Source organism: Nicotiana attenuata, unplaced genomic scaffold (genome assembly GCF_001879085.1).
Source record: "Nicotiana attenuata strain UT unplaced genomic scaffold, NIATTr2, whole genome shotgun sequence".
NCBI lineage: Eukaryota > Viridiplantae > Streptophyta > Magnoliopsida > Solanales > Solanaceae > Nicotiana > Nicotiana attenuata.
In genome coordinates this window covers 378,791-401,874 of record NW_017670406.1, presented here as the reverse complement: position 1 = coordinate 401,874, position 23,084 = coordinate 378,791, and the positions used below count along the sequence as shown (strand labels likewise).

Below are 23,084 nucleotides of genomic sequence, written 5' to 3'. Positions count from 1 at the left end.
AATAAATCGAAACGAACTTCTTGCAAACCGTACCGCACCGACCGACGCCCACCCCTAGAGGAGAGAAACTGTTAAAATAGAACAAGAAATTGACCAATTCCGATAAGCTGTGAAGATAACAAATGCAATGGTCTTTTAATAAATAACTTGCTGTACCAAAAGAAATCATGTAATTTGGAAATTTTAAAATTCCGGGATCATGATATATATTACAGAAACAAATGTATTACATATACATTCCTTCCTCAAAGAAGATAGGACCACCCTAATTCATATATATATTACCTGCATTGGATACTTATCTTCATAATCATCGTAATCATAATTCTAAGACTTGTTATATAATATGTATACAAATTACAAAGGATTAAGAGAAGAAAAACTAAGCAACGAAAAAATAAACAAGAGTATATCTTATTCTTTTTCTCTTCCAACAGCTTCTCTTTGTCCATCTTGAACGTGTAAGTTATAATATAAACCATCCATCTTCTCACAGTTGCAGCGCAGTTGAAGTGGTAGCCATATCCTACATAATGTAAATTTACTTGTACCTTGAGAATCGATAACTGTACCAAGTAAACTACCAACGTATGTCATAGTGTAGCATGAACCAAGTATTTAACATCTATAATTGAATTCCTTAAGGCCAAGAAATGAGACTTTTTTGTAGCCTAAACTTGGATTAACTACCCTCAAACTACTTTCTAATGATTTTTCTGGGCAGACCTGTCAGTTTTGTGTAGTTTCTGTACAAAAGTTGTATGACTAACTATGCACTGACGACTTCAACTGAGGTTCCACGATTTGGCAATTTAGGCTGTGAGAAAGCACGGGAGAAAATATATTATTGATGTATATACATATGTTACAATGAGCCCTATATATATACACACATAACATGTCCTACTCCTAACATATATTGGATTAGGGTTATTTATTTACTCCTATTTACATGACTATTCTAACACTCCCCCTCAAGCTGGTGCATATAAATCATATGTACCAAGCTTGTTACATATGTAGTTAATACGAGGACCAGTGAGGGACTTGGTGAAAATATCTGCAAGCTGATCATTCGACTTCACAAACTTTGTAGCAATATCTCCCGAGAGTATCTTTTCTCTAACAAAGTGACAGTCAATCTCAATGTGTTTAGTTCTCTCATGGAACACTGGATTTGACGCAATATGAAGAGCAGCTTGATTATCACACACAAGTCCCATCTGACTAATCTCACCAAATTTCAACTCCTTGAGCAACTGTTTGATCCAAATTAGCTCACATGTCGCCATAGCCATTGCTCGATATTCTGCTTCTGCACTAGACCGAGCAACCACATTCTGTTTCTTGCTCTTCCAGGACACCAAATTTCCTCCTACCAAGACACAATATCCAGACGTAGAACGTCTATCAGAAGGTGATCCTGCCCAATCAGCATCTGAGTATCCAACGATCTGCTCATGGCCTCGACCCTCAAACAATAAACCTTTGCCTGGAGCTGATTTTATATACCGAAGAATGCGAACAACTGCATCCCAATGACTATCACACGGAGAATCCATAAACTGACTCACAACACTCACAGAAAAGGAAATGTCAGGTCTTGTCACTGTAAGGTAATTTAATTTACCAACCAACCGTCTATATCTTGCAGGATCGCTAAGAGGCTCCCCCTGTCCTGGCATAAGTTTAGAATTCGGATCCATCGGAGTGTCAACCGGTCTACAACCTGTCATTCCTGTCTCTTCAAGAATATCTAAGGCATACTTTCGTTGTGAGATCACAACACCTGAGCTAGACTGAGCGACCTCAATACCCAGAAAATACTTTAGTTTGCCCAGATCCTTAGTCTGAAAGTGTTGCAAGAGATGTTGCTTCAATTTAGTAATACCATCCTGGTCATTGCCGGTAATAACAATGTCGTCAACATAGACCACCAGATAAATACAGAGACTCGAGGCAGAATGCCGATAGAATACAGAGTGATCAGCTTCACTCTGAATCATGCCAAATTCTCGAATAACTGTGCTGAACTTACCAAACCAGGCTCGAGGAGACTGCTTTAGACCATAAAGTGACCGACGCAAGCGACATACAAGGCCACGAGACTCCCCCTGAGCAACAAACCCAGGTGGTTGCTCCATATAAACTTCATCCTCAAGGTCACCGTGTAAAAAAGCATTCTTAATGTCCAGCTGATAGAGGGGCCAATGGCGAACAGCAGCCATGGATAGAAAAAGGCGGACTGATGCTATCTTAGCCACAGGAGAGAAGGTATCACTGTAATCGAGCCCAAATATCTGAGTATATCCTTTGGCAACAAGACGAGCCTTAAGACGATCAACCTTACCATCCGGACCAACCTTGACTGCATACACCCAACGACAACCAACAGTAGATTTACCTGAAGGAAGAGGGACGAGCTCCCAAGTACCACTCGTATGTAAAGCAGACATCTCGTCAATCATAGCCTGTCGCCATCCTGGATGAGACAATGCTTCACCTGTAGACTTAGGGATGGAAACAGAGGACAAAGAAGATAGAAAAGCATAATAGGGTGATGACAAACGATGATAACTCAAACCGACATAATGGGGATTAGGATTAAGGGTGGCCCGTATACCTTTCCGAAGTGCAATCGGTTGATTAAGAGGAGACAAGTCCGCAGTATTAGCAGGGTCAGGTGCAGGACGTGAATCAGCTGGACCTGATGCTGGGCGCGGACGACGATGATATGTCAAAAGTGGTGTTCCTGTGGCAGGGAGTCTAGGAGGAGCCACACTAGACTCCTCAACGGCTGGAATGGATAAGACTTCTATAGCGGAAGGTGAAGGAGGAGCTATAGGAGACTCGGGTAAGACTTCTGTGGCGGAAGGTGAAGGAGGAGCTATAGTAGACTCCTTAAAGGTCGGTATAGGTAAGACCTCAGATATATCAAGGGGGTCAGAAAGGTCAGAAGAGGTAAAGAAAGGTTTAGACTCAAAAAATGTGACGTCAGAGGACATAAAGTACCTACGAAGATCAAGTGAGTAACAACGATAGCCCTTCTGAACACGAGAATAACCAAGGAAGACACACTTGAGAGCACGAGGAGCTAACTTATCTTTCCCAGGGGCTAGGTTATGAACGAAACAAGTGCTCCCAAAAACACGAGGGGGAACAGAGTATACGGGTGATTGGGGACACAATACTGCATACGGTATCTGATTCTGGATGGGAGAGGAAGGCATCCGATTAACTAAATAACAAGCTGTGAGAACTGCATCGCCCCAAAAACGCAGCGGAACATGAGATTCAATGAGAAGTGTGCGAGCAGTCTCAATGATGTGCCTATTCTTTCTCTCTGCAACCCCATTTTGCTGAGGGGTATAAGGACAAGAGGTCTGATGAATAATTCCTTGAGAAGTCATAAACTGCTGAAATTGAGAGGATAAATATTCTAAGGCATTATCACTGCGAAAAGTGCGAATGGAAACACCAAATTGATTTTTAATTTCAGCACAAAAATTCTGGAATATAGAAAACAACTCAGAACGATCTTTCATTAAGAAAATCCAAGTACATCTTGAATGATCATCAATAAAACTAACAAAATAACGAAATCCCAAGGTTGAACTGACTCTACTAGGACCCCATATATCAGAGTGAACTAAAGAAAAAATAGACTCTACGTGACTCTCAATACTACGAGGATAGGAGGCTCGGGTATGTTTCCCGAGCTGACATGACTCACACTCTAATGTGGATAAACTAGACAAACCAGGCACCATCTTCTGAAGCTTGGATAAGCTTGGATGTCCTAAACGTTTGTGAATTAGGTCCGGAGGATCTGTAACTAGACATGCCTTGGAGGATTTTAGGGAGTTAAGGTAGTAAAGCCCTTCTGATTCAAGTCCTGTTCCAATCGTCTGCCCTGTACTGCGGTCCTGCATAATAAAAGAATCATCAATAAAATATATACCACAATGGAGGGCACGAGTCAAACGACTAACAGATGCAAGATTAAAAGGACAGCCAGGGACATAGAGAACGGAATCTAGAGTGACAGAGGGTAGGGGATTCGCTTGTCCAACTCCTTTTGCTTTGGTTTGAGACCCATTGGCTAAAGTAACAGTGGGAAGAGACTGTGAATACGCAATATTTGACAAAAGTGATTTATTACCAGAGATATGATCAGAAGCGGCTGAGTCCACAACCCATTGTCCAGGAGGACTAGACTGGGAAACACAAGCAAAAGAATTACCAGCAACAGAAGTATTAGTCTGAGCAACAGAAGCTACTTGTGGAGATGTCTGCTTACTTGCTCGATACTGAAGGAACTCATTATACTCCCCTTCAGATAAAGAAAATCCCTGGTTACCTGTAGTCTCAGTCTGAGCAACATAAGCATTTTTGGTTGGGCGGCCATGTAAAGAATAGCATACATCACGAGTGTGTCCAAGTTTATGACAATAGGAGCACTTGGGTCTAGATCTTCCAAAACGACCTCCTCCTCGTCTATTTTCCATAGTATGAGATGCCCGATTGTCCACTGATTGGGATACGAGGACAGATGAGTCAAGTGTCTGTGATGAGCTCACTGGGTGACTAGGTGCTGCAGCAAGGCGAAGTAATCGAGAGAATAATTCATCAACTGAGGGGACGGTTGGACTAGCCAAAATCTGGTCACGTACTGAATCAAGGTCATTAGGGAGTCCAGCGAGTGTAAGAACTAGAAACATCTTCTGTCGTTGCTCTTGTTGTTTTTCAATACTAGCAGAAACTGGCATCAACGTCTCAAATTCTTCCATGACTGCCTGAACTTGTCCCAAGTAAGTAGACATATCTAATTCCTGTTTCTTCAAGCTTGTCATTCGCGATATTACATCATAGAAACGAGATATGTCATTAGTGTATAGATTACGAGCCTTTTCCCAAACTAAATAACATGTCTGGAATGGACGGAACAAGGGCATCAACTTGGAATCAATAGATCGCCACAGGATACTACATAACTGAGCATCGACCTTCTCCCATTGTGTTTTGGCCTTTTCATCACCTTCGCTAGCCTTTTTTGTTAAATGATCTTGAACTCCTTGACCTTTACACCACAACTCGACAGATGAAGCCCAATCTAAGTAGTTTGAACCTCCCATTAAAGGTTCTGAGGTAATCATAACACCGGAACTGCCAGAACTCGGGTTTCTAGACCCGAAAGCATCGACTCCCAAAGACATGGTTGGATTATCACTAAATAACAAAAAAGAATCAACTGAAAATTCTCTGAGACAGATGAAGAAAACACTGTGTTTGCCGGAAAAGTACTGTAGCTGCCGGAAAAATCAGTGTAGTCGCCAGAAAAACTCAAAGTGGTCGGAATTAAAAAATAAAAATATGGACAGGCTCGGAATTGCAGGGCGATCCAACTGTCCTGAAGAAGCGAAGCCGAAAAATGGCCGGAAGAGGCCTCACGCGCCGGCGCGTGGGACAGACGCGCCGGCGGCGGCAGAGTTCCGACAGGCGCGTGACGGCGCGTGGAGGGCTATTTTCCGGTGATTTTTTCTGGGGTTTGGTCGGATCTCTCTTGGGAACCTTGTGGTGGTGTTGGATTTTGCACAACACTGTTAATTAGTGACTTTGACGCAATAAGTCACTTAGGTCACCGGAAAATTGCACGGTGACTGAGTTCTTTCTTCCCGGAAGTCGCTGGAATGATGCACAGCGATATGTTTCTCACTAAAGCTCTGATACCATGTGAGAAAGCACGGGAGAAAATATATTATTGATGTATATACATATGTTACAATGAGCCCTATATATATACACACATAACATGTCCTACTCCTAACATATATTGGATTAGGGTTATTTATTTACTCCTATTTACATGACTATTCTAACATAGGCAATTGCCGTGGTGCTGCTGCAGTTGCTGCTGAAAGGCCTTGAAGCATTTTTAAAACTTCAACTGTATCATCAAGATAGTATTTGGCCATGCTTGGTTTCTGACCAACAGTGCAAGCAAACACTTCTGCTTTATCAAGCAAAAAGTGGTTGGACACATGACTTGCAATGCTCTCAAACATGTCTTCGTCTGATCTGTCATCGCCTATACACAAAACAAAATCCGGTGGCATCCCTCTGCTCTTCATTGACGCGATCAGACTCTCAACAACAATGCCTTTGCTTATATCCTGCAATCAATGAATAAGTTTAGCATTCATTTCAGTTTACAAGGTTTGAAATATTATTCAGCCATCATCCTTTTTTTCTCATACCTGTGGTTTCACCTCAACTATGTGTTGACCTCTTTTCACAAGCACAGGTTCATTAGCTAGTACACTCTCCAAGTGATCAAGCAGCTCTTTTGCTTGCCAAGCACCAAAGTCAGGGTCGGCTTCTTGATGATGCCATACCAGGGCACTCTCCTTTTGCTCTATTGATGAACCATCTGTTGCCTCTGTATAATGCTCCATAACAGGAAGTGCTACCCTTTTCCAGTCCATGTCTGCAGCTATCGGACGTGATTCCCACTCCGAATCCTTACTCCACCTTTACAAGGGATTAAATCAAGCAAGATACGAACAGTTAGTTAAAGAAAGCAGCACACAAGAAGAAGCTGATCTTGGTCAATAAAGTTTAAATGGCAGCAATGAGTTAATGAAATCAAAGTGGCAACACTGTGATACCTTGTAAAATAACCATGTTCAGCTGATAGCCCGAGTCTTGGACATGGAGATAACCACTGACTCAAAGAATCCTTACCTCTGCCACTCACTATAAAAACGACATTCTTTGGATCACTGCATAAACCATTCAAAACTGAGATGACTTCTTCACCAGGAGCTTTATTCACCTTATCCTCAGGCATCATGGTACCATCGTAGTCGAGCAAGATAAGCCTGCTGTTTGTCCTGTTGTAAGCAGAGACAATGTGTTCCACCGAAAGCTTCCTGAAATTAGGATCGAGGGCAACAACCCTGAAGCCCAGACCAAAACCAATGCCCCAACATCTCTTGTGATAATGCTCGGCACAAGCTCTTTGAAGGTCCTGATCGAAACTCCTAGCCCAATATGCCACATCATGAGAAGAAACATATTTGTAATGCTTCTCGTGGCGCAATTCTTTCTCTGGATCTGGCATGGTCACTGCCAAACCCATAGCCTCAGATACACTGTCAATATTCCAAGGATTTACACGGATTGCACCACTAAGAGATGGCGAGCACCCAACGAATTCAGATACAATAATCACACTTTTCCTGGAAGCTGCAGAACCATCTAGCTGCAAGGCCTTATCCAGATTATCGCTTCCCTGCCTAGAGACCGTATACTCATAAGGCACCAAGTTCATCCCATCTCTAACAGCATTAACAACAACACACTCAGAGATTGCATAATGTGCAATCTTGTCTTGGGTAGAAACTGGACCATTGATACAAACAATCGGCTTGTACCCCGGTTTGCCATATTTTTTATTAATTTCACTTGCAATTCTGTTGACCTCTTTTTGAACCTCTTGGACATCACTACCTTTACTTCTAGGAGGGTTGGTTATCTGAACTAATACCACTTTACCCCTCAAGACAGGGCTCTCATCTAGAAGCCTCCCCATTGCCAGAAACTTTAGACCAATTCCTTTAAACATGTCCATATCATCAATACCTAACATCACAATTTTCCCCTCATATTTTTCTTTCAACTCCTTTGCTTTCTTTCCAGTGTCTGGTAGTGACATAACATTTTGGAGCTGTCCCATGTGAATACCAACTGGAAGGATTTTAATGGTCACAGTTCTACCATAATAGTCAAGACCAATATAACCCCTCTTGGATTGATAGTCCAAGCCCAACATCCTACTACAACATGATAAGAAATGCCTAGCATAATCAAATGTCTGAAAGCCTACAAGATCACAATTCAATAAAGCCCTCAAAATCGCTTCCCTAACAGGCAATGTTCGGTATATTTCAGATGATGGAAAAGGACTGTGAAGAAAAAACCCAACCTTTACTCTATTGTACCTTCTCCTCAAGAAAGTAGGCAGGACCATAAGGTGATAATCTTGAATCCATACATAATCTTCATCTGGATTGATCACTTCATAAACCTTATCAGCAAAAATCTTGTTTGCTGAGACATAAGCCTGCCACATAGACTTGTCAAACCTGACTCCATGGCTAGGTGTTACAGGCAACATGTAATGAAACAAAGGCCATAGATAGTGCTTGCAAAAACCATGATAAAACTTGTTTATTAAATCCAAAGGCAAGAAAGTGGGCACACACCTAAACTTGTCCAACAGAAATTGAGCCACTTCATCTTGTTCTGAGGGATCAACCTCTGCTTTCAAACACCCCACATATATAATCTCTACATTTGGTGAAAACCCATCTTTGAGCTGCAAAATCAAAGTGTCCAACGCATATCTGTCCCATTCAAAGCACCATTTCTTGGTTTCAGAATTCCTATAAGCTTTGACTGGCAACTGGTTGGCAACAATGATTCTTCTCTCATATTCATTATCCACCTCAACATTACTATTATTCCCTTCTAAGCCCTCCTCATCAAATTCTGATATAATCCCTGGAAAAGTCATGACTCTTGGGATTCTGGCCCGATCAACACTGTAGAGATACTGGTCAAAATTTAGCAAATTGAAACAAGATCGAGACAACATAATGACAAAAATAAGAAACACCTAGAGTTCATAAAGATCTTACGTCTGCGATAAGATAAGAGAAAAGTTCAGAACTTTATACTATAAAAGGATATGAAAATTTGGACAAGAGCGATGGGTACTTTCTTTTATCGGTGGGTGTTACAGACATAAAGTGTATGCTTCAAGAATATAAGAGATGAAAACATAAGACTACCATTGAGAAGTAAATATATGGAAAACTTCGAAAAAATAAAGTGTAGATATATATAGAGAATATTTTGTACAAGGGAGGTAGGGGAGAGTGGATAAGAACGAAGGAGGAAGACCGACTTGCACCAAAATGGCTAGTATGTCGTTAGAGCAGTCCGGTGCATTAAGTTCCTACTATGTGTAGGGTTCGTGGAAAGATACGACTATAAGAATTTATTGAACGCATTTTTATTTTTGCAAGAGATTATTTCTACGACGTAATTAGCTTTTGTATGTAATTTTTACGGTCAAAATTAATAAATTAAAAGATCTTTTATATCATCATACTCTGTCTCATATTTATAAATATAGATATAGATATACATACACGTCATCAATCTACCTCTCATATTTTTAATGGGACCGTGGCCTATTTTGACACGGAGTTGCTAGTGGTGTTCAAAGTATTGGTCTGATTTCTGAACATGTTTTTGGGTACTATGTTTCATCTTTCTCAATCTTTTGACTATTGAGCAATGCGTTTGGAACTTTCTCATATTTTGAACGTTTCATTTAATGCCTTTTATTTTTGGGACGTTATTGGTTTTGATCGCAGCATCACCATTTTCAACATTTGAAGTAAAAACGATAGCAAAAAGGAAAGCAATAAAAGAAATCAATAATAGAAGAAAGTTACTACTACTGGTTTTTAGAGGATACAAACACATTAAAATTCGTCGATTATTGAAAAGTTAACTGTAAAGAAGGTTACATAATGCTGGTACTTTTTCGTTTTTCACTTTATCCTGTTATAGAACAAATATTGCAACCTACTCCCTCCGGTATTTTTTGGATGTTTTGACACAGATTAAAAAATTCATCTTTTAGCAGTAATTAACAATGAAATTGACCATATTCATCTTTAGTATCTCAGATAAACACTCCTAACACATACTCCAACACTATTTACTCCAAGGACAATGTATGGAAAAAATAATTAATTCATTCTTGAAATTTGGACCACAAAAAAAATCAAAAAATCACTTATTTTGGACCGGAGGGAGTAATTAATTAGCAAAATCATAGGAAATGAGTTTTACAGCTATGACAGCTCGACACGGTCATATTGGATAACGAGAACAGCTGGCACGTGACCTTTCCCTTTTAGAGAAAATTATTTCTAAGCTCGGAAAAATCAGTTTTAAGTAATTATTTTTGTATGAAAATAACTGGTTAAACGTTATGTTTATTTACAAGACTGACGGCAACGTGTTCCTCAACAAGTAGTGGGCCAAAAGATTCTGATTGGTTGGACTGCGGGAGTGATAGAGGCCATCTTTGACGCGTCATTTGAAAAATAGAGTTTGGATTGGGCGCGTACCTACAACTCTAATTTGGTAAGGTGTAAGCATAAGAGAAATTTTCATAAATAACTATCTTTTAGTGGTAATTAGCAATGTATAGATACCATTTGCTATATTACGAGTTGTAGATATATTTTCTGTTGTTATAAGATGTATTAGATATATTTAAGCTACTGTATTCATGAATACAGAAGCAAAAATAGGCGTGAATCAGGGAAGTCCAGCTAATCAACTGTTGTATTCGAGTGTATTCAACTGTATTCATGGCGTGAAACATGGGATTACAGCTGGACAGATTATTGTATTCGACTGTATTCATGGCGTGAAACAGGGGATTACACTATTTTTAAACGGAAAATGAGTCAATTAACATATTAGACTCCTAATATAACTCAACAAACTCAATTATAACACACAAAATTTGTATTTTCAGTTATAAAAAAGATTGTCAACCGAAAAATATCCCAAAAATATAGCAATCTTCAGAGAAATTATATAATACATCTTAATACAAATTATATTAATTAAAAAAAACATATGAATACATTCATGGCATATAGCGAGACAGTGAATACAATGAAATACATAGAATACAATGGGATACATTGAAATACAATGGAAAAAAAGACAGTGAATACAATGAAATACATGAAATAAAGCGAGATACATTGAATTACAATGAAAAAAAGACAATGAATACAGTGAAATACATGAAAATACAGCGTGACACGTTGAAAAAATATTGAAATATATGAACAGAAAATCAAGTTGCTCAGCCCCAAACTCCGTCGTCTTTGTTCAAGAACAACCCTAATTTCCGGCGAATCCGCCGTCGAGCAAAAACCCTGAATCTCACTGTTCCCACGCCGCCGTTGATCGGAGGCTTCATCTCCTTTTGGATTCAATTTCGGTTGCAGAAATTACTAACACTGCCTAGGGACCCGTGACCGTCTTGTCAGAGGGAGACATCCATAGCCGCACGACCATTTTTCTTATTCCTGTTTCTGTTCTTCGCCATAGCTATGCGAACAGGGAGATGTAAGGATTTCTTCTGCAGTTATGATTGCAACGGAAGGGTTTAGGGTTCAGCAAATCGAAATAGTCTGGCTTGTCTTATCGGATTGCCTGATGGGCCAGGAGGCTGCTCACTAGCTGGAAGTCTTCGTGGTATACCAGGCAAAATCACCGCTTGTGACTAATAGTAGGTGATGTGGGTGAGAGGAATTTTGAGACTGAGCATAGTGTGGGGGAAGAGAATGGCATGTATCAAAGTAGAGAGAGAAAGAAAATAGTGTAACTGAATAGCGTATTTAGTGGCTTAGGGGTAGGAGGTAACCAAAATTAGATATTTTGCTATAAACATTAAAAGATATCTATAGAATATAATTTTTTAAAATGGTATTTATTTAAAATAAATAAGGTGTTAACCTTTACTAAAAGAGGTAAAAATTCCTAAGCACAATAAGGAATACTGTATTTGTATAGATAAAGCAAATACTAGAATATAAAAACCATATAAAACTTGAAGGAGAGCCTTACAACAAAGATAAAGCTATATGTTTGACCAAAAAGTGTTGAACCTTTTAGTTAAATCAATTAATGATAAAATGAAAGGTGAATTTTAGTTAAGAATAATAAAATCCAGACCAAATGTTATACAAAGCCGGTTAAGATAAACAATGTTAATCAATGTGTTTGTACTGATTAAATGCTCGTAAATGCAACAACGTAAATGTGCAATAAATGTAGATTATGACAATGAATATAACGAAAAGGAATCTACCACCCAATTATTATAAGACTTGAATGATTCTTTTCTCTGATAGCAACGTGGAGAAAAGAGAAATAAAGAGGGTTGAAGGATGTTTGGATCTTGTGAATAAAGAAGTAAAACCGTATGCTTGAATAGGATAATCAATGAACAAGACAACTGTTGTATATTCTCTCAGGTCAACCTTTTACAATGTGTTTTTCTCATAAAGTAAAAATCCCCCTTTTTGTTCTCTATCTCCTCCTATTTATATGGGATATTTCCCAAAAACCCTAAAAAGTACTCCCTCCGATTCACAATAAGTGACCAATTTGCTTTTTCATTTTGGTTCAAATAAGTGTCCAGTTATGTAATCAAGAAAGAAATCAATTTATTTTTACAAAATAATTGTAACACTTCTCAAATTTATAAAAGTTTCGAGACACGCTAATTATTGAACTAAATTATTGCTATTTTTATTATTTTTATCTTGCCTACATATATATATAAAATTGAATATACAATTAGAAAAATATTAATAATTTTAATATTATTAATTATTAATAGTGGGTATCATTAATTATTAGCTAAGTTTTAAAATTAAAAAAAAAACAAACAAACAAACAAAATAAAGGAAAAAGGATAGTGCACGTGACCTAAAGTGGGTACAAAAAAAAAAGGAATACAAAGGGCTTAATGCCCTGAACAAAACAGAGATTCTGTTTTCAAACGCAAGCCTGCGAAACGGAGGCAGCCACACACGGAGAATTCTAGGTTCTTTACAAGTCACGAATTCTTAAACTCGGGTATATAAAATTCCCTATTGTTAATTATCCTACAGTGGTAATAGTAAGAATTGAATAGTTAGTTCCCTTCTTCCTCTATATCAACAATAAGTAGAATTATTTTCTAGCTAAAGTTTAGATGATTATTTGGATATATGTGCATAAATTTCAGATTTTTATGTTATTCATATATGCCATTTTCATGTTGAAAATTCATGAAGGGTCAAGAACCTTTATAAATACTTTTGAATGTTTATTTCATTCTTATGGCATGCCTTACATTTAAGGATACCAGTATGAGTATGTATAAAAGATTTAGACTTGAAAAGTCACAAGAAGAAGTTTTAGAAAGAAAAGATTTTTGGGAGTATCATTTATTCTGAGAAGAGGTCATCGTCCAGGCCGAGGGTCCTGACCAAGGCGTTGACTTCCTGAAACTACTTGTGCCAAAGTAGGGAGCACACGAGCCGAGGGTCTCGTTGCTGAGAAATTACTTAGCCATGCTAAGGTATGATACATGAGCGCTGAGAACCATGAAGCGAGTGGCACCTCGTGGATTGGGCCTATTCGATCAGGTTGGGATCGAACCCGTGCCGATCACACGGTGACTGAGACAAAATTAAGTCAGAATAGTTGGAACTCCCAAAGTATAAAGTGAAGTATTTTTTTTATAAGAAAGAAAAAAAGGAAAAGAATTTCTTTTAGAATATTCATAAACTGCTATTATGCGATTATTTAGAATTATTCTTATACGCTTTATGTTTTACATGCATTTAGAACCTTTGCTCGTAATGTATATGTTATTAAAGTTTCGCCCCTGTTGTTGAGACTCACTGAGTACAATGGATGGTACTGACGTTCTCTTTTGGGAACCTACGTTGGTCTGCGGTACAACGTAGGAACCGGATTTGCAAGCGAGCAGGCTACGAGTTAGGACTTCCTTCCCTTCCAGTGCTATTGGTGAGCTCCGCTTTTGTTCGTGGAGTATTCCTTAGAGTCATTTTTATTTAGCTATTTCTTTGTTTACTTAGGGAACTGGCCAGGAAATCTCATGTCCTGAGCAGTGCTTCAGTTTATCAATAGAGGCTTCATAGACATGGTCATTGGGTTGAGATTCAGATGTCATTTTATAATAACTTAGCAATAATTCAGTAGTTACTACGAGTAAAGATTTGGAGTTGATTTATATAATTATTTGAATTAATCAAAAGTAGTTGGTTAGAGTATTGCTTTGTTACATATAAAGTTTGGAGTTATAATAGGTTTGATAAGCAGAGATGGTTCGCTCGGTCATGTTTAGTGATCGAGTGCCGGTCTCGGCTTGTTCAGAAAATGGGTCATGACAAACTTGGTATCAGAGCCTCAGGTTTATGGAGTCCTAGGGGTCTATGAAGCTGTGTTAGTAGAGTCTTGTTTATGGGTATGAAACGCGCCATACTTATAAACAGGAGGCTACAAGCATTTAGGAAAAGTCTCATTTTTTTCATACTTTAGATCGTGCAGTAGAGCCTACCTCTAAGAAACTATCTAATGTATTCATTTCTTTAAAACTCACAGAAATGGCTCGTACTCGCAACTCTGACACCGACACTCAGGATGCTGCTCAAGAAACTATTGCTACTATTGTGGATCAAGGCAAAACTAAAAAGGCTTCAACTCAGAAAAGGAAGGGTAAATCTACAAATGGGGTTCAAGTAACCCGGGTTGAACATGAAGAAGGGGTGGAGCATGATGATCCAGTACCTCAGGATCCAGTACCGCCCCCACCAGCAGCTCCGGCTCAGACAACTATATCCCCAGAGGTGGGTCAGATGTTTAATGCAGTCAACAGTGCTATGGAGATGTTTAAAGCCTTTATGGCCAACCAGAACGAGAGAAGAGATGAGATTCCACCTCAATCAAATAGACAGAACAATTCTGAGTCCTCAAGAGTGAATGAATTTTTGAAGTTGAGTCCTCCAGTGTTCCAGGGTTCTCTAGTTGATGAAGATCTGATGTTGTGGCTGGAGGGTGTCAAGAAAGCTCTCCGAGTGATGAAAGCATTTGATGATGAAGCTGTGGAGCTAGCTGCTTACCAGCTTAGAGATGTGGCCGGCGCTTGGTTTGAGATGTGGGAAAATGAAAGAGATGAAGATGATGGTCCGCCTACTTGGGAAGAATTTGAAGAGGCCTTCATGGCTAACTTTATCCCAGAAGAGGATAGGGAAGCTAAGGCTACAGAGTTCGAACAGCTCAAGCAAGGGAATAAAAGTGTGCAAGAGTACTACATGGAATTCATAAGGTTAGCTAAGCATGCTCCTCACATGGTTAAGACTGAAAGAGCAAAGATTCGTAGGTTTGTTGGCGGTTTAGCTTACCACATTAAGGATACGACATCAGCTGTAGCAGTAGGGATGAAAGCCTTCTCCTCTGTTGTGGGATTTGCCAAGCACTTAGAAAAAGACAGACAACTAAGGAGAGAAGAAAAAGAGCATAACAAGAAAGCCCGAACAATGGGCAGGTTTAGTGGTACATCCAGCGGAGGTGGAAGGGATTCCTCTAATAAGGAGTCATTAGCACCAGCTCAATCCAATCATCAGTCAGGTGGTGGGTCTTCCTTCAGACGTACTCAGAAATATGGAAATCAGTCTCGCCAGAATCAGAATTTTAGGACATCATCCTCACATAGCCAGAGTCATGCTGAGCAACATTCACACCAACAAGGTCTTTGTGGAACATGTAAGCGGCAACATTCAGGTCAGTGCAAGCTCGGGTTTCATGGTTGCTACCATTGTGGAGACATTGGTCATATAAAGGCCAACTGCCCAAAGTTGCGACGTAATTTCAGTGGTGGATCAACTCGTCCTTCTAGTTCCTCAGCTACTGCAGTTGCACCACCTCAGGCTCGTGGTTCTCATAATCAGACCGGGCATGGAGCAGGCAAAGGTGCAGACCGAGTTACTCAGGGAGGGGAACAACCCCATTTATTTGCTACACTTGATCGTCAGAGTGCAGAGGCATATGCAGAAGTTATTACAGGTATACTTTTAGTCTGCTCACATAATGCTTATGCCATAATGGATCCAGGTTTAACGTTTTCATATGTGACTCCATACTTTGCAATTAACCTCGGACTAGAACCTGAACAACTTAGTGAGCCATTCCTAGTATCTACTCCAGTTGACGAGTCGGTGAAAGTCACCAGAGTCTATAGAGGTTGTATAGTTTCAGTCCAAGGTCGCAACACCAAAGCCGATGATTTTGATGTGATCATGGGTATGGATTGGTTGTCTTCCTGCTATGCCATGTTAGATTGTCATGCCAAGATAGTCAGGTTCCAATTTCCAAATGAAGAAGTCTTAGAGTGGAAGGGTAGTTCAGCATCGCTTGGAGGTAAGTTTATTTCTTACCTTAAGGCACAACGAATGATCGGTAAGGGGTGTATCGCCTATTTGGCTCACATCATTAATCCAGAATCAGAACCACCAGCTCTTCAGTCAGTTCCAGTTGTTAGAGAATTTCCAGAAGTTTACCCAGATGACCTTCCCGGACTTCCTCCCGAAAGAATCATAGACTTTGGCATTGATCTCATGCTAGGCACTCAGCCCATATCTATACCTCCTTATAGGATGGCTCCAGAACTTAATGAGTTGAGAGAACAGTTGAAAGACCTTCTAGACAAGGGCTTCATCAGACCGAGTGTTTCACCGTGGGGTGCCCCGGTCCTGTTTGTCAAGAAGAAAGATGGGTCTCTCAGAATGTGTGTCGACTATCGGCAGTTGAATAAAGTTACCATTAAGAACAAGTACCCACTGCCAAGAATTGATGATTTACTTGATCAACTTCAGGGTGCAAAGTACTTTTCAAAAATAGACTTGAGGTCCGGGTACCATCAGTTGAGAATCAGAAAAGAGGATATATCTAAAACAACCTTTAGAACTCGCTACGGGCACTATGAATTTCTAGTGATGTCCTTCGGGTTGACAAATGCTCCAGCTGCATTCATGGACCTCATAAACAGAGTTTTCAAGCCATTCCTGGATACCTTTATTATTGTGTTTATAGACGATATTTGGGTGTACTCTAAGAGCAAGGAAGATCATGCAGAACACCTCAGAATAGCCTTGCAGACCTTGAAGGAGAATGAGCTTTATGCCAAGTTTTCAAAATGTGAGTTCTGGTTGCAGTCAGTTGCATTCTTAGGCCACGTGGCATCTAGTGAAGGAATAAAAGCAGACCCTCAGAAGACAGAAGCAGTCAAGAACTGGCCTAGGCCGACAACGCCAACCGAAATCAGGAGTTTCTTGGGGCTAGCTGGCTACTATAGAAGGTTTGTAGAGGGGTTTTCCTTACTTGCAGCTCCACTAACTAAGTTGACTCAGAAAGCAGTTAAGTTCCAGTGGTCAGACGCTTGTGAGCAAAGTTTTCAAGAGTTAAAGAAAAGGTTGACCACTGCACCTGTATTAACCTTGCCGACAGGTTCGGGTGGGTTCACAGTGTATTGTGATGCCTCGAGAGTTGGTCTCGGTTGTGTTCTTATGCAAAATGGAAAAGTTATTGCTTATGCTACCAGGCAGTTAAAGAATCATGAAAAGAACTAACCCACACACGACTTGGAGCTTGCAGCAGTGGTGTTTGCATTAAAAATATGGCGACACTACCTTTATGGCGAGCATTCTGAAGTGTTTACAGATCACAAAAGTCTCCAGTACATTTTCAAGCAAAAAGAACTAAATTTGAGACAGAGAAGGTGGCCCGAGCTATTGAAAGATTATGACATCAATATCATTTATCACCCGGGCAAAGCTAATGTGGTAGCAGATGCACTTAGTAGGAAGTCAATGGGTATCTTGGCCCATCTTGCAGTACAAAGGCGATCTTTGGGTCGAGAAATTCAAAAACTAGCAAATGATGGAATTAGATTGGATGAGACCGAAGAAGGAGATATAAGTGCTTATGCCTTAGCGCAATCCTCCCTTGTTGCGCATGTTAAGGCTAAGCAAGACGAAGATCCGTACTTAGTGAAATTAAAAGAAGGAGTCAGAAGCAAAGAAATCACTGCTTTCACTCTAGGAAGTGACGGAGTTTTGAAGTTGAATTGTAACGACCCGACCAGTCGTTTTGAGTTCTAGCGCTCCGTTCAGCAGCCTGAGGCCATGAGCAGCTTCATTTCAGTTATTATGACTTGTACGCATGGTCGGAATTAAGTTCCGGGAAGTTCAGAGTCCATTTGGGAAGAGAATTCTCATTTCAGAAGCTGAAAGTTGAAAGAATGAACTAGGATCAGATTTTTGAGTAAACGACCTCGGAATCGGGATATAAAGGTTCCAGCAGGTTCGTATGATGATTTCGGACTTAGGCGTATCCCCGGTTCGGGTTTTGGATAACCCGGGAGTGTTTTGGCGCCTATTGTGGAAGTTAGCATTTTAGAACATAAGTTTGGCTTGAGTACATTTCAGTGTTATCGATGCCCGTTTGGGATTCCGAGACTGTGAATAGATCCGTATGGTGATTCTGGAGTTGGGGGCGCGATCGGAAGTGAATTCGGAGGTCCGTAGGTCATTTTGGAGCCATTTGGCTAAAGATAGAAATTTGAAGGTTTTTGAGAAGTTTGACCGGGAGTGGACTTTTTGATATCGGGGTCGGAATTCGGTTCCGGAAGCTGCAGTAGGTCCGTAGTCTCAAATATGACTTGTGTGCAAAATTTGAGGTCAATCGGACGTGATTTGATAGGTTTAAGCATCGAAAGTAAAAGTTGGAAGTTCTAAAGTTCATAAAGCTTGGATTGGGGGTTGATTCATGATTTTAGCGTTGTTTGATGTGATTTGAGGCCTCGAGCAAGTCCGTAACGTATTTTGGGATTGGTTGGTAGGTTTGGTTGAGGTCCCGGGGGCCTCGGGTGAATTTCAGGTGGTTAACGGATCAAAAATGGATTTTTGGGAAGGCTGAGGTCTGGTGGGAGCTGGTATTTCCGCTTCTGCGGAAATGGGACCGCAGAAGCGGCCCCGCAGAAGTGAGGGATGGACCGCAGAAGTGGCTGGAGACGATGGGAGCTAGGACCACAGATGCGGTCATTTTGCCGCAGATGCGGGACCGCACCTGCGGGGGATGGAGCGCAGGAGCGGAAATGGGGAGGCCTGGTGAGGACCGCAGATGCGGTATTGGGGCCGCATCTGCGGGACCGCAGAAGCGGTCTGGGAGCCGCAGATGCGGAAAGACCTGGGGCAGAATGTTGTTTTAATATCCGATTTTGGCCATTTCTCATCATATTTTTCTTGGCTTGGGGCGATTCTTGGAGAATTTTAGAGAGGATTTCCATCACCAATGGCAAGGTAAGTTACCCCCCCACCTATTTTGAGTTAAATACATCAATTATGTATGGATTTGAGCATGAAATTGTAGAAAAACTTGGGGTTTGAGGGAAGACCTAGAAAATTAGTGTTCTTGAATTACGATCACGAATTTGAGCATGGAATTAGGAGTAAATTATATATTTGAGCTAGTGAAGCCATGGGTAATCTTTATCTTCGAAAATTTTTGGATTCCGGGCACGTGGGCCCGAGGGCGTTTTGGTCAACTTTTCGATCGGAGTTAGGAATTGCTATGAATTAGTTTGTAATGAATATTTAGGCATATATTAATGGATTTGCATAACTGTTGGCTAGTTTTGGAGCATGGTGCATCAATTAGAGTCCCCAGAAGGGCGTGGAATGCCGGTTATGAATCTTCGGAGCGAGGTGAGTCTCCTTTCTAACCTTGTGAGGGGGAAACGTCCCCATAGGTGAATTAATTGGTTATGTGCTCCTATTTGTGGGGGCTACGTACGCACGAGGTGACGAGAGTCCGTGCGTAGCTACTATTATGCTATTGTCCGGGTAGCTAGGACCCAAAAGCATGAATACTTGGATTATTTGTAAACTCTTTGATAGCTTAAATTGCTTATATCACATGGAATTTGTAAATGAATTTCTAAAGGGATTTAACCTTACTACTTAAAATTTGTTAAAAGAGAGTTGGATGTATTATGATAAACACTCCCTGATAAGTCCTTACTTGATTGATTGAGCATGTACCTCTATGTGTACCTGCGTCGCATGTATGATTCGCGAGCAGGGTATGTGTTTATTTTATGTTGACCGCGTCGCATGATTAATTCGTGAGCGGGGAAATAGATGCATCTATAGGCGCGTCGTCGACCCTCGACAAGTGCACATTTGTTTTCTATTGGATCGGGCCGTCGCCTCGGTATGATTTGCGCATGATATCTTTTATATATTGATGCATGAGAAATCTTAAATGATGATATTGCCTTTCATGGCTTGGGATGAATTGATTAAAATGAAGAGAAGTAAATCTTGAAAATCCTTTGTTAATTGTTAAAAGGTGTTTACCTGTTTTACGACTTTGTTAGTTAGGACATGCTATATGAATCCATGATTTCCTCACATGTTTAGTATATTATTATTGGACCGCTAGTGAGTGTCCGGGTTGACCATCTCGTCTCTACCTCTTTGAGGTTAGGCGGGATACTCACTGAGTACACGTTGATTACGTATTCATACTACACTTCTGTGCATTTTTGTTGCACAGGTATATGTTACCTTAGCGGCCTACTGGGCATAGCAGCATGGATGATTCGGGGACTAGGTGAGTTGCAGTATGCGAGGCGGCCCGCAGCTCGTAAAGTCCCTTCTAGTAAATTGTATTTTCTTTCCGTCCATTGTATCCCGGACGAATGTTGTGTTGTATTTTATATCCTTATCAGTAGATGCTCATGCACTTGTGACACCGAGTTCTGGGATGGTTTTCGAAAGATGTGTACTAATTATTTATTGCTTAACTTGAATTGAAATAGCGATTTCTGTTTATTCATGAAAAATGTAAGGAAAAATCCTAGATTTTTAAAGGTATTAAAAGAGAATTTAATCGATAATTTAGTTGGCTTGCCTGACAAAGGTGTCCGGCGCCATCACGACCCGTAGTGGATTTTGGGTCGTGACAACATGGTATCAGAGCACTAGGTTCTTAGGATCTCACGAGTCATGAGCAAGTCTAGTAGACTCTCGCGGATCGGTACGGAGACGTCTGTACTTATCCTCGGGAGGCTGCAGGACTGTTAGGAGTACTTCCCTTCTTGATTCCTTATCGTGCGATCTGACTTCATGTGAGGCTTATGCCTTCGTTTCTTTCTTACTCAATCTTACGCGACGCGAAACGCTTGATGTAAATCAAAATTTGAAGAACCGTGATGGTACTACAGATGTGATACGGGATGTTTCTCCCGGTATAGCTGATCAGATTATTGTCATCGCCTTATGGAAGAATATTTTATCGTTTCAGCCCAGTAGCAGTATTTTTGAGGGCTTTGAGGCTAGGCATAAGTTGCCGCGATGCTTATGAATGACTATTCTGCAGTAGTAATATGATGGCAGGGTGTTGCCCGCGTGTCAGGGCAGTGAATGATTTCAAGGGAGGTTTACTCGGTGCATATTCAAGAGATTCGATATTTTATTCCCGACAGGGGGAAAGGCAATCGAACTAAGGAGGGGTCAGATGTGGACTGGTGGAAGTAGTGAGACTCGGTAATTGCAAGCGTGGTGGAATTTTTCTTCTATATTGGGGTGCTGTCATCCTAATTGGACGTATTAAGTTTGTCGGTGTTATGATATTCTACAATTCACCTTTGAGGCAAGGTATTGTGAAATAGTATTGGAGATACAACTATCAGATATCGCAGGATGCGGTGGTTCAGGATTGAATTATTATTTCTAATGTTGACGGTTCGAGAAAGATGACCTTCGGAGAAGTTTGGAGTTAGTAGCGATTTGTGGATTCAAGTGCTATGAAGATAAATTTTATTAAGGCAACAATTGAGCAGCAAAGGATGAGAAAGCCATGTGGGAAGTGTCAGGCGGAGTGTTAAATTGCTAAAAGGCCAGGCTTAGGAAGTGCAGGCCGAGCAGTCGATTAAGGGAGTGAGTTTGCCCAAAGTGGGAGAGTGGCGGAGCTGCGTAGGGGATTGGTAATAAGATGACTATGCGCCTTAAGGAGAGAGCGATTTGGGAATATTGGTGTTTGGCTATTGGGGCCTACAGAATTAATTAGAAGGAAAAGCTATCATGCGGTAGGAGATTTAATATAACGGAAAGGAGTCGCTTTAGTGAAGAAGGATGCAGCATAACTTGGAATTGGAAGGATGTGCCGCGCATTTAAATGATCTCCACAAGGGGTAAATGGTCCTACGCAGCTAGAGAGTGAGCTCAGACTCGGGATGGGTTACTGATGTTGAAGTGGTTGTACCCCGTGCAGCAGCGTTGGAAGATGCCAGGGAGAGCTTTTATAGGTGGGTTACCCAAGTGAGCAGGTTAGCAGTTGGCGAGGCTTCTGCAAAGGATCCTATTGGGTATGCAGCGAAGAGGTCGATCGTGCGAATGTGGTGGATGATTTAGAGTATAAGAAGGGGGTTTTACAGAAAGATCTCGAGAATTTTGGCGGTTGATTGTGCAAGGTTATGTCAATAAGAAATAAAGAGGACGAGTGAGTTCCAGATCGGTGAAATTATGGCTTCAAGCTAAAAGGGAGAGTCCCACCGCTTGTGATGGGGTTGCAGAGTTGATTACTTGCAAGTTTGCTGGTTATTAGTATATTGATGGGTTATTCTAGCTGCGGGAAAAGAACATAAGAGGTGAATTGAGCAAAGGGATTGTTGAAGGTGTGCCATGGTTGGCCTTGTTAGCTCATGTTCAGATCTGAAAAAGGATTCAGGGTTTATGCCTCGTATAAGTATGGGTTTCAAGGGAAGTGATTCCGCCAGGTGCATCACCAATGGGGCACTCATGTGCTAGAAAATTTAGGGAATTGGTTATATTCGAGGCTGAGTCAGAGCGGGTGGCTTCAGCAGCGGTCCTAGTGAAATTCAGAAGATGAAGTATGATGCTTAATGATTTCGAGCCTATAGGTGCTGTTGAGAATCAAGCTTTTGCAGCAGCTTACGAATGGAGACTCGGAACGGTCTGTGATGTTTTGGCTTGCGGTGTAGCAGTTGAGAGATATGGGTCAGTTCATGGGATTTGAGACAGCATGGTCTCGTGATTCCAGGTCACTCGAGATGAGTGCAGATGGGAAATGCTATGTGTTGGATGGAATTAGTATTATTTCTAAGGCAATCAAGGATAAATTGGGAGAAGATAGATTGGTTAGCCATAATTTAGTTGGCATGTTGGCAGTAGAGGTCAGCTCTTTCAGCGTGATTAAGTTATGCAAGTGATCTGTGGCGGTGCGTATGAGGCTTGTCAGCCGTCGTAAATGATATTATTTTGAAGCATTCTACCGTTATGACTTGTTATGTGGAGGCAGATTCCGGAAGGGCTGTGGTG

General features: G+C 40.8%; 2 protein-coding genes across 3 annotated transcripts; one reads left to right on the top strand and one right to left on the bottom strand.

The window, feature by feature from the left end:
- Window positions 1-5,808: 5,808 nt before the first annotated feature.
- LOC109238972 (probable alpha,alpha-trehalose-phosphate synthase [UDP-forming] 11) lies at window positions 5,809-8,893 on the bottom strand. Of its 2 annotated transcripts, XM_019405468.1 has the most exons (4): window positions 8,703-8,893; window positions 6,669-8,606; window positions 6,258-6,531; window positions 5,809-6,173 (listed from the first exon to the last, which is right to left on the bottom strand). In XM_019405468.1, exons 2-4 carry the CDS (start codon window positions 8,576-8,578, stop codon window positions 5,871-5,873), a joined length of 2,487 nt encoding a protein of 828 aa, XP_019261013.1. In that variant the 5' UTR covers window positions 8,579-8,606; window positions 8,703-8,893; the 3' UTR covers window positions 5,809-5,870. The 2 variants fall into 2 exon arrangements, with proteins under 2 accessions (XP_019261013.1, XP_019261012.1); XM_019405467.1 differs by having other exon boundaries at window positions 6,669-8,893.
- Window positions 8,894-14,996: 6,103 nt separating this feature from the next.
- Window positions 14,997-22,461, top strand: LOC109238961. The gene is made up of 4 exons (XM_019405460.1): window positions 14,997-15,984; window positions 16,183-16,422; window positions 22,000-22,064; window positions 22,372-22,461. Exons 1-4 carry the CDS (start codon window positions 14,997-14,999, stop codon window positions 22,459-22,461), a joined length of 1,383 nt encoding a protein of 460 aa, XP_019261005.1.
- Window positions 22,462-23,084: the final 623 nt, after the last annotated feature.

Bases quoted from the DNA above. Each gene is read 5' to 3' on its own strand.
- LOC109238972 (XM_019405467.1), bottom strand. From the start codon at position 8,659: ATGTTGTCTCGATCTTGTTTCAATTTGCTAAATTTTGACCAGTATCTC. The intron at 6,532-6,668 runs GTATCACAGTGT...TCCCTTGTAAAG, and splicing joins GAACATGGTTATTTTACAAG to GTGGAGTAAGGATTCGGAGT. The intron at 6,174-6,257 runs GTATGAGAAAAA...CATTGATTGCAG, and splicing joins TAGTTGAGGTGAAACCACAG to GATATAAGCAAAGGCATTGT.
- LOC109238961 (XM_019405460.1), top strand. From the start codon at position 14,997: ATGGAATTCATAAGGTTAGCTAAGCATGCTCCTCACATGGTTAAGACT. The intron at 15,985-16,182 runs GTATGGATTGGT...TCATTAATCCAG, and splicing joins TGATTTTGATGTGATCATGG to AATCAGAACCACCAGCTCTT. The intron at 16,423-21,999 runs GTGCCCCGGTCC...CTGATGTTGAAG, and splicing joins ACCGAGTGTTTCACCGTGGG to TGGTTGTACCCCGTGCAGCA.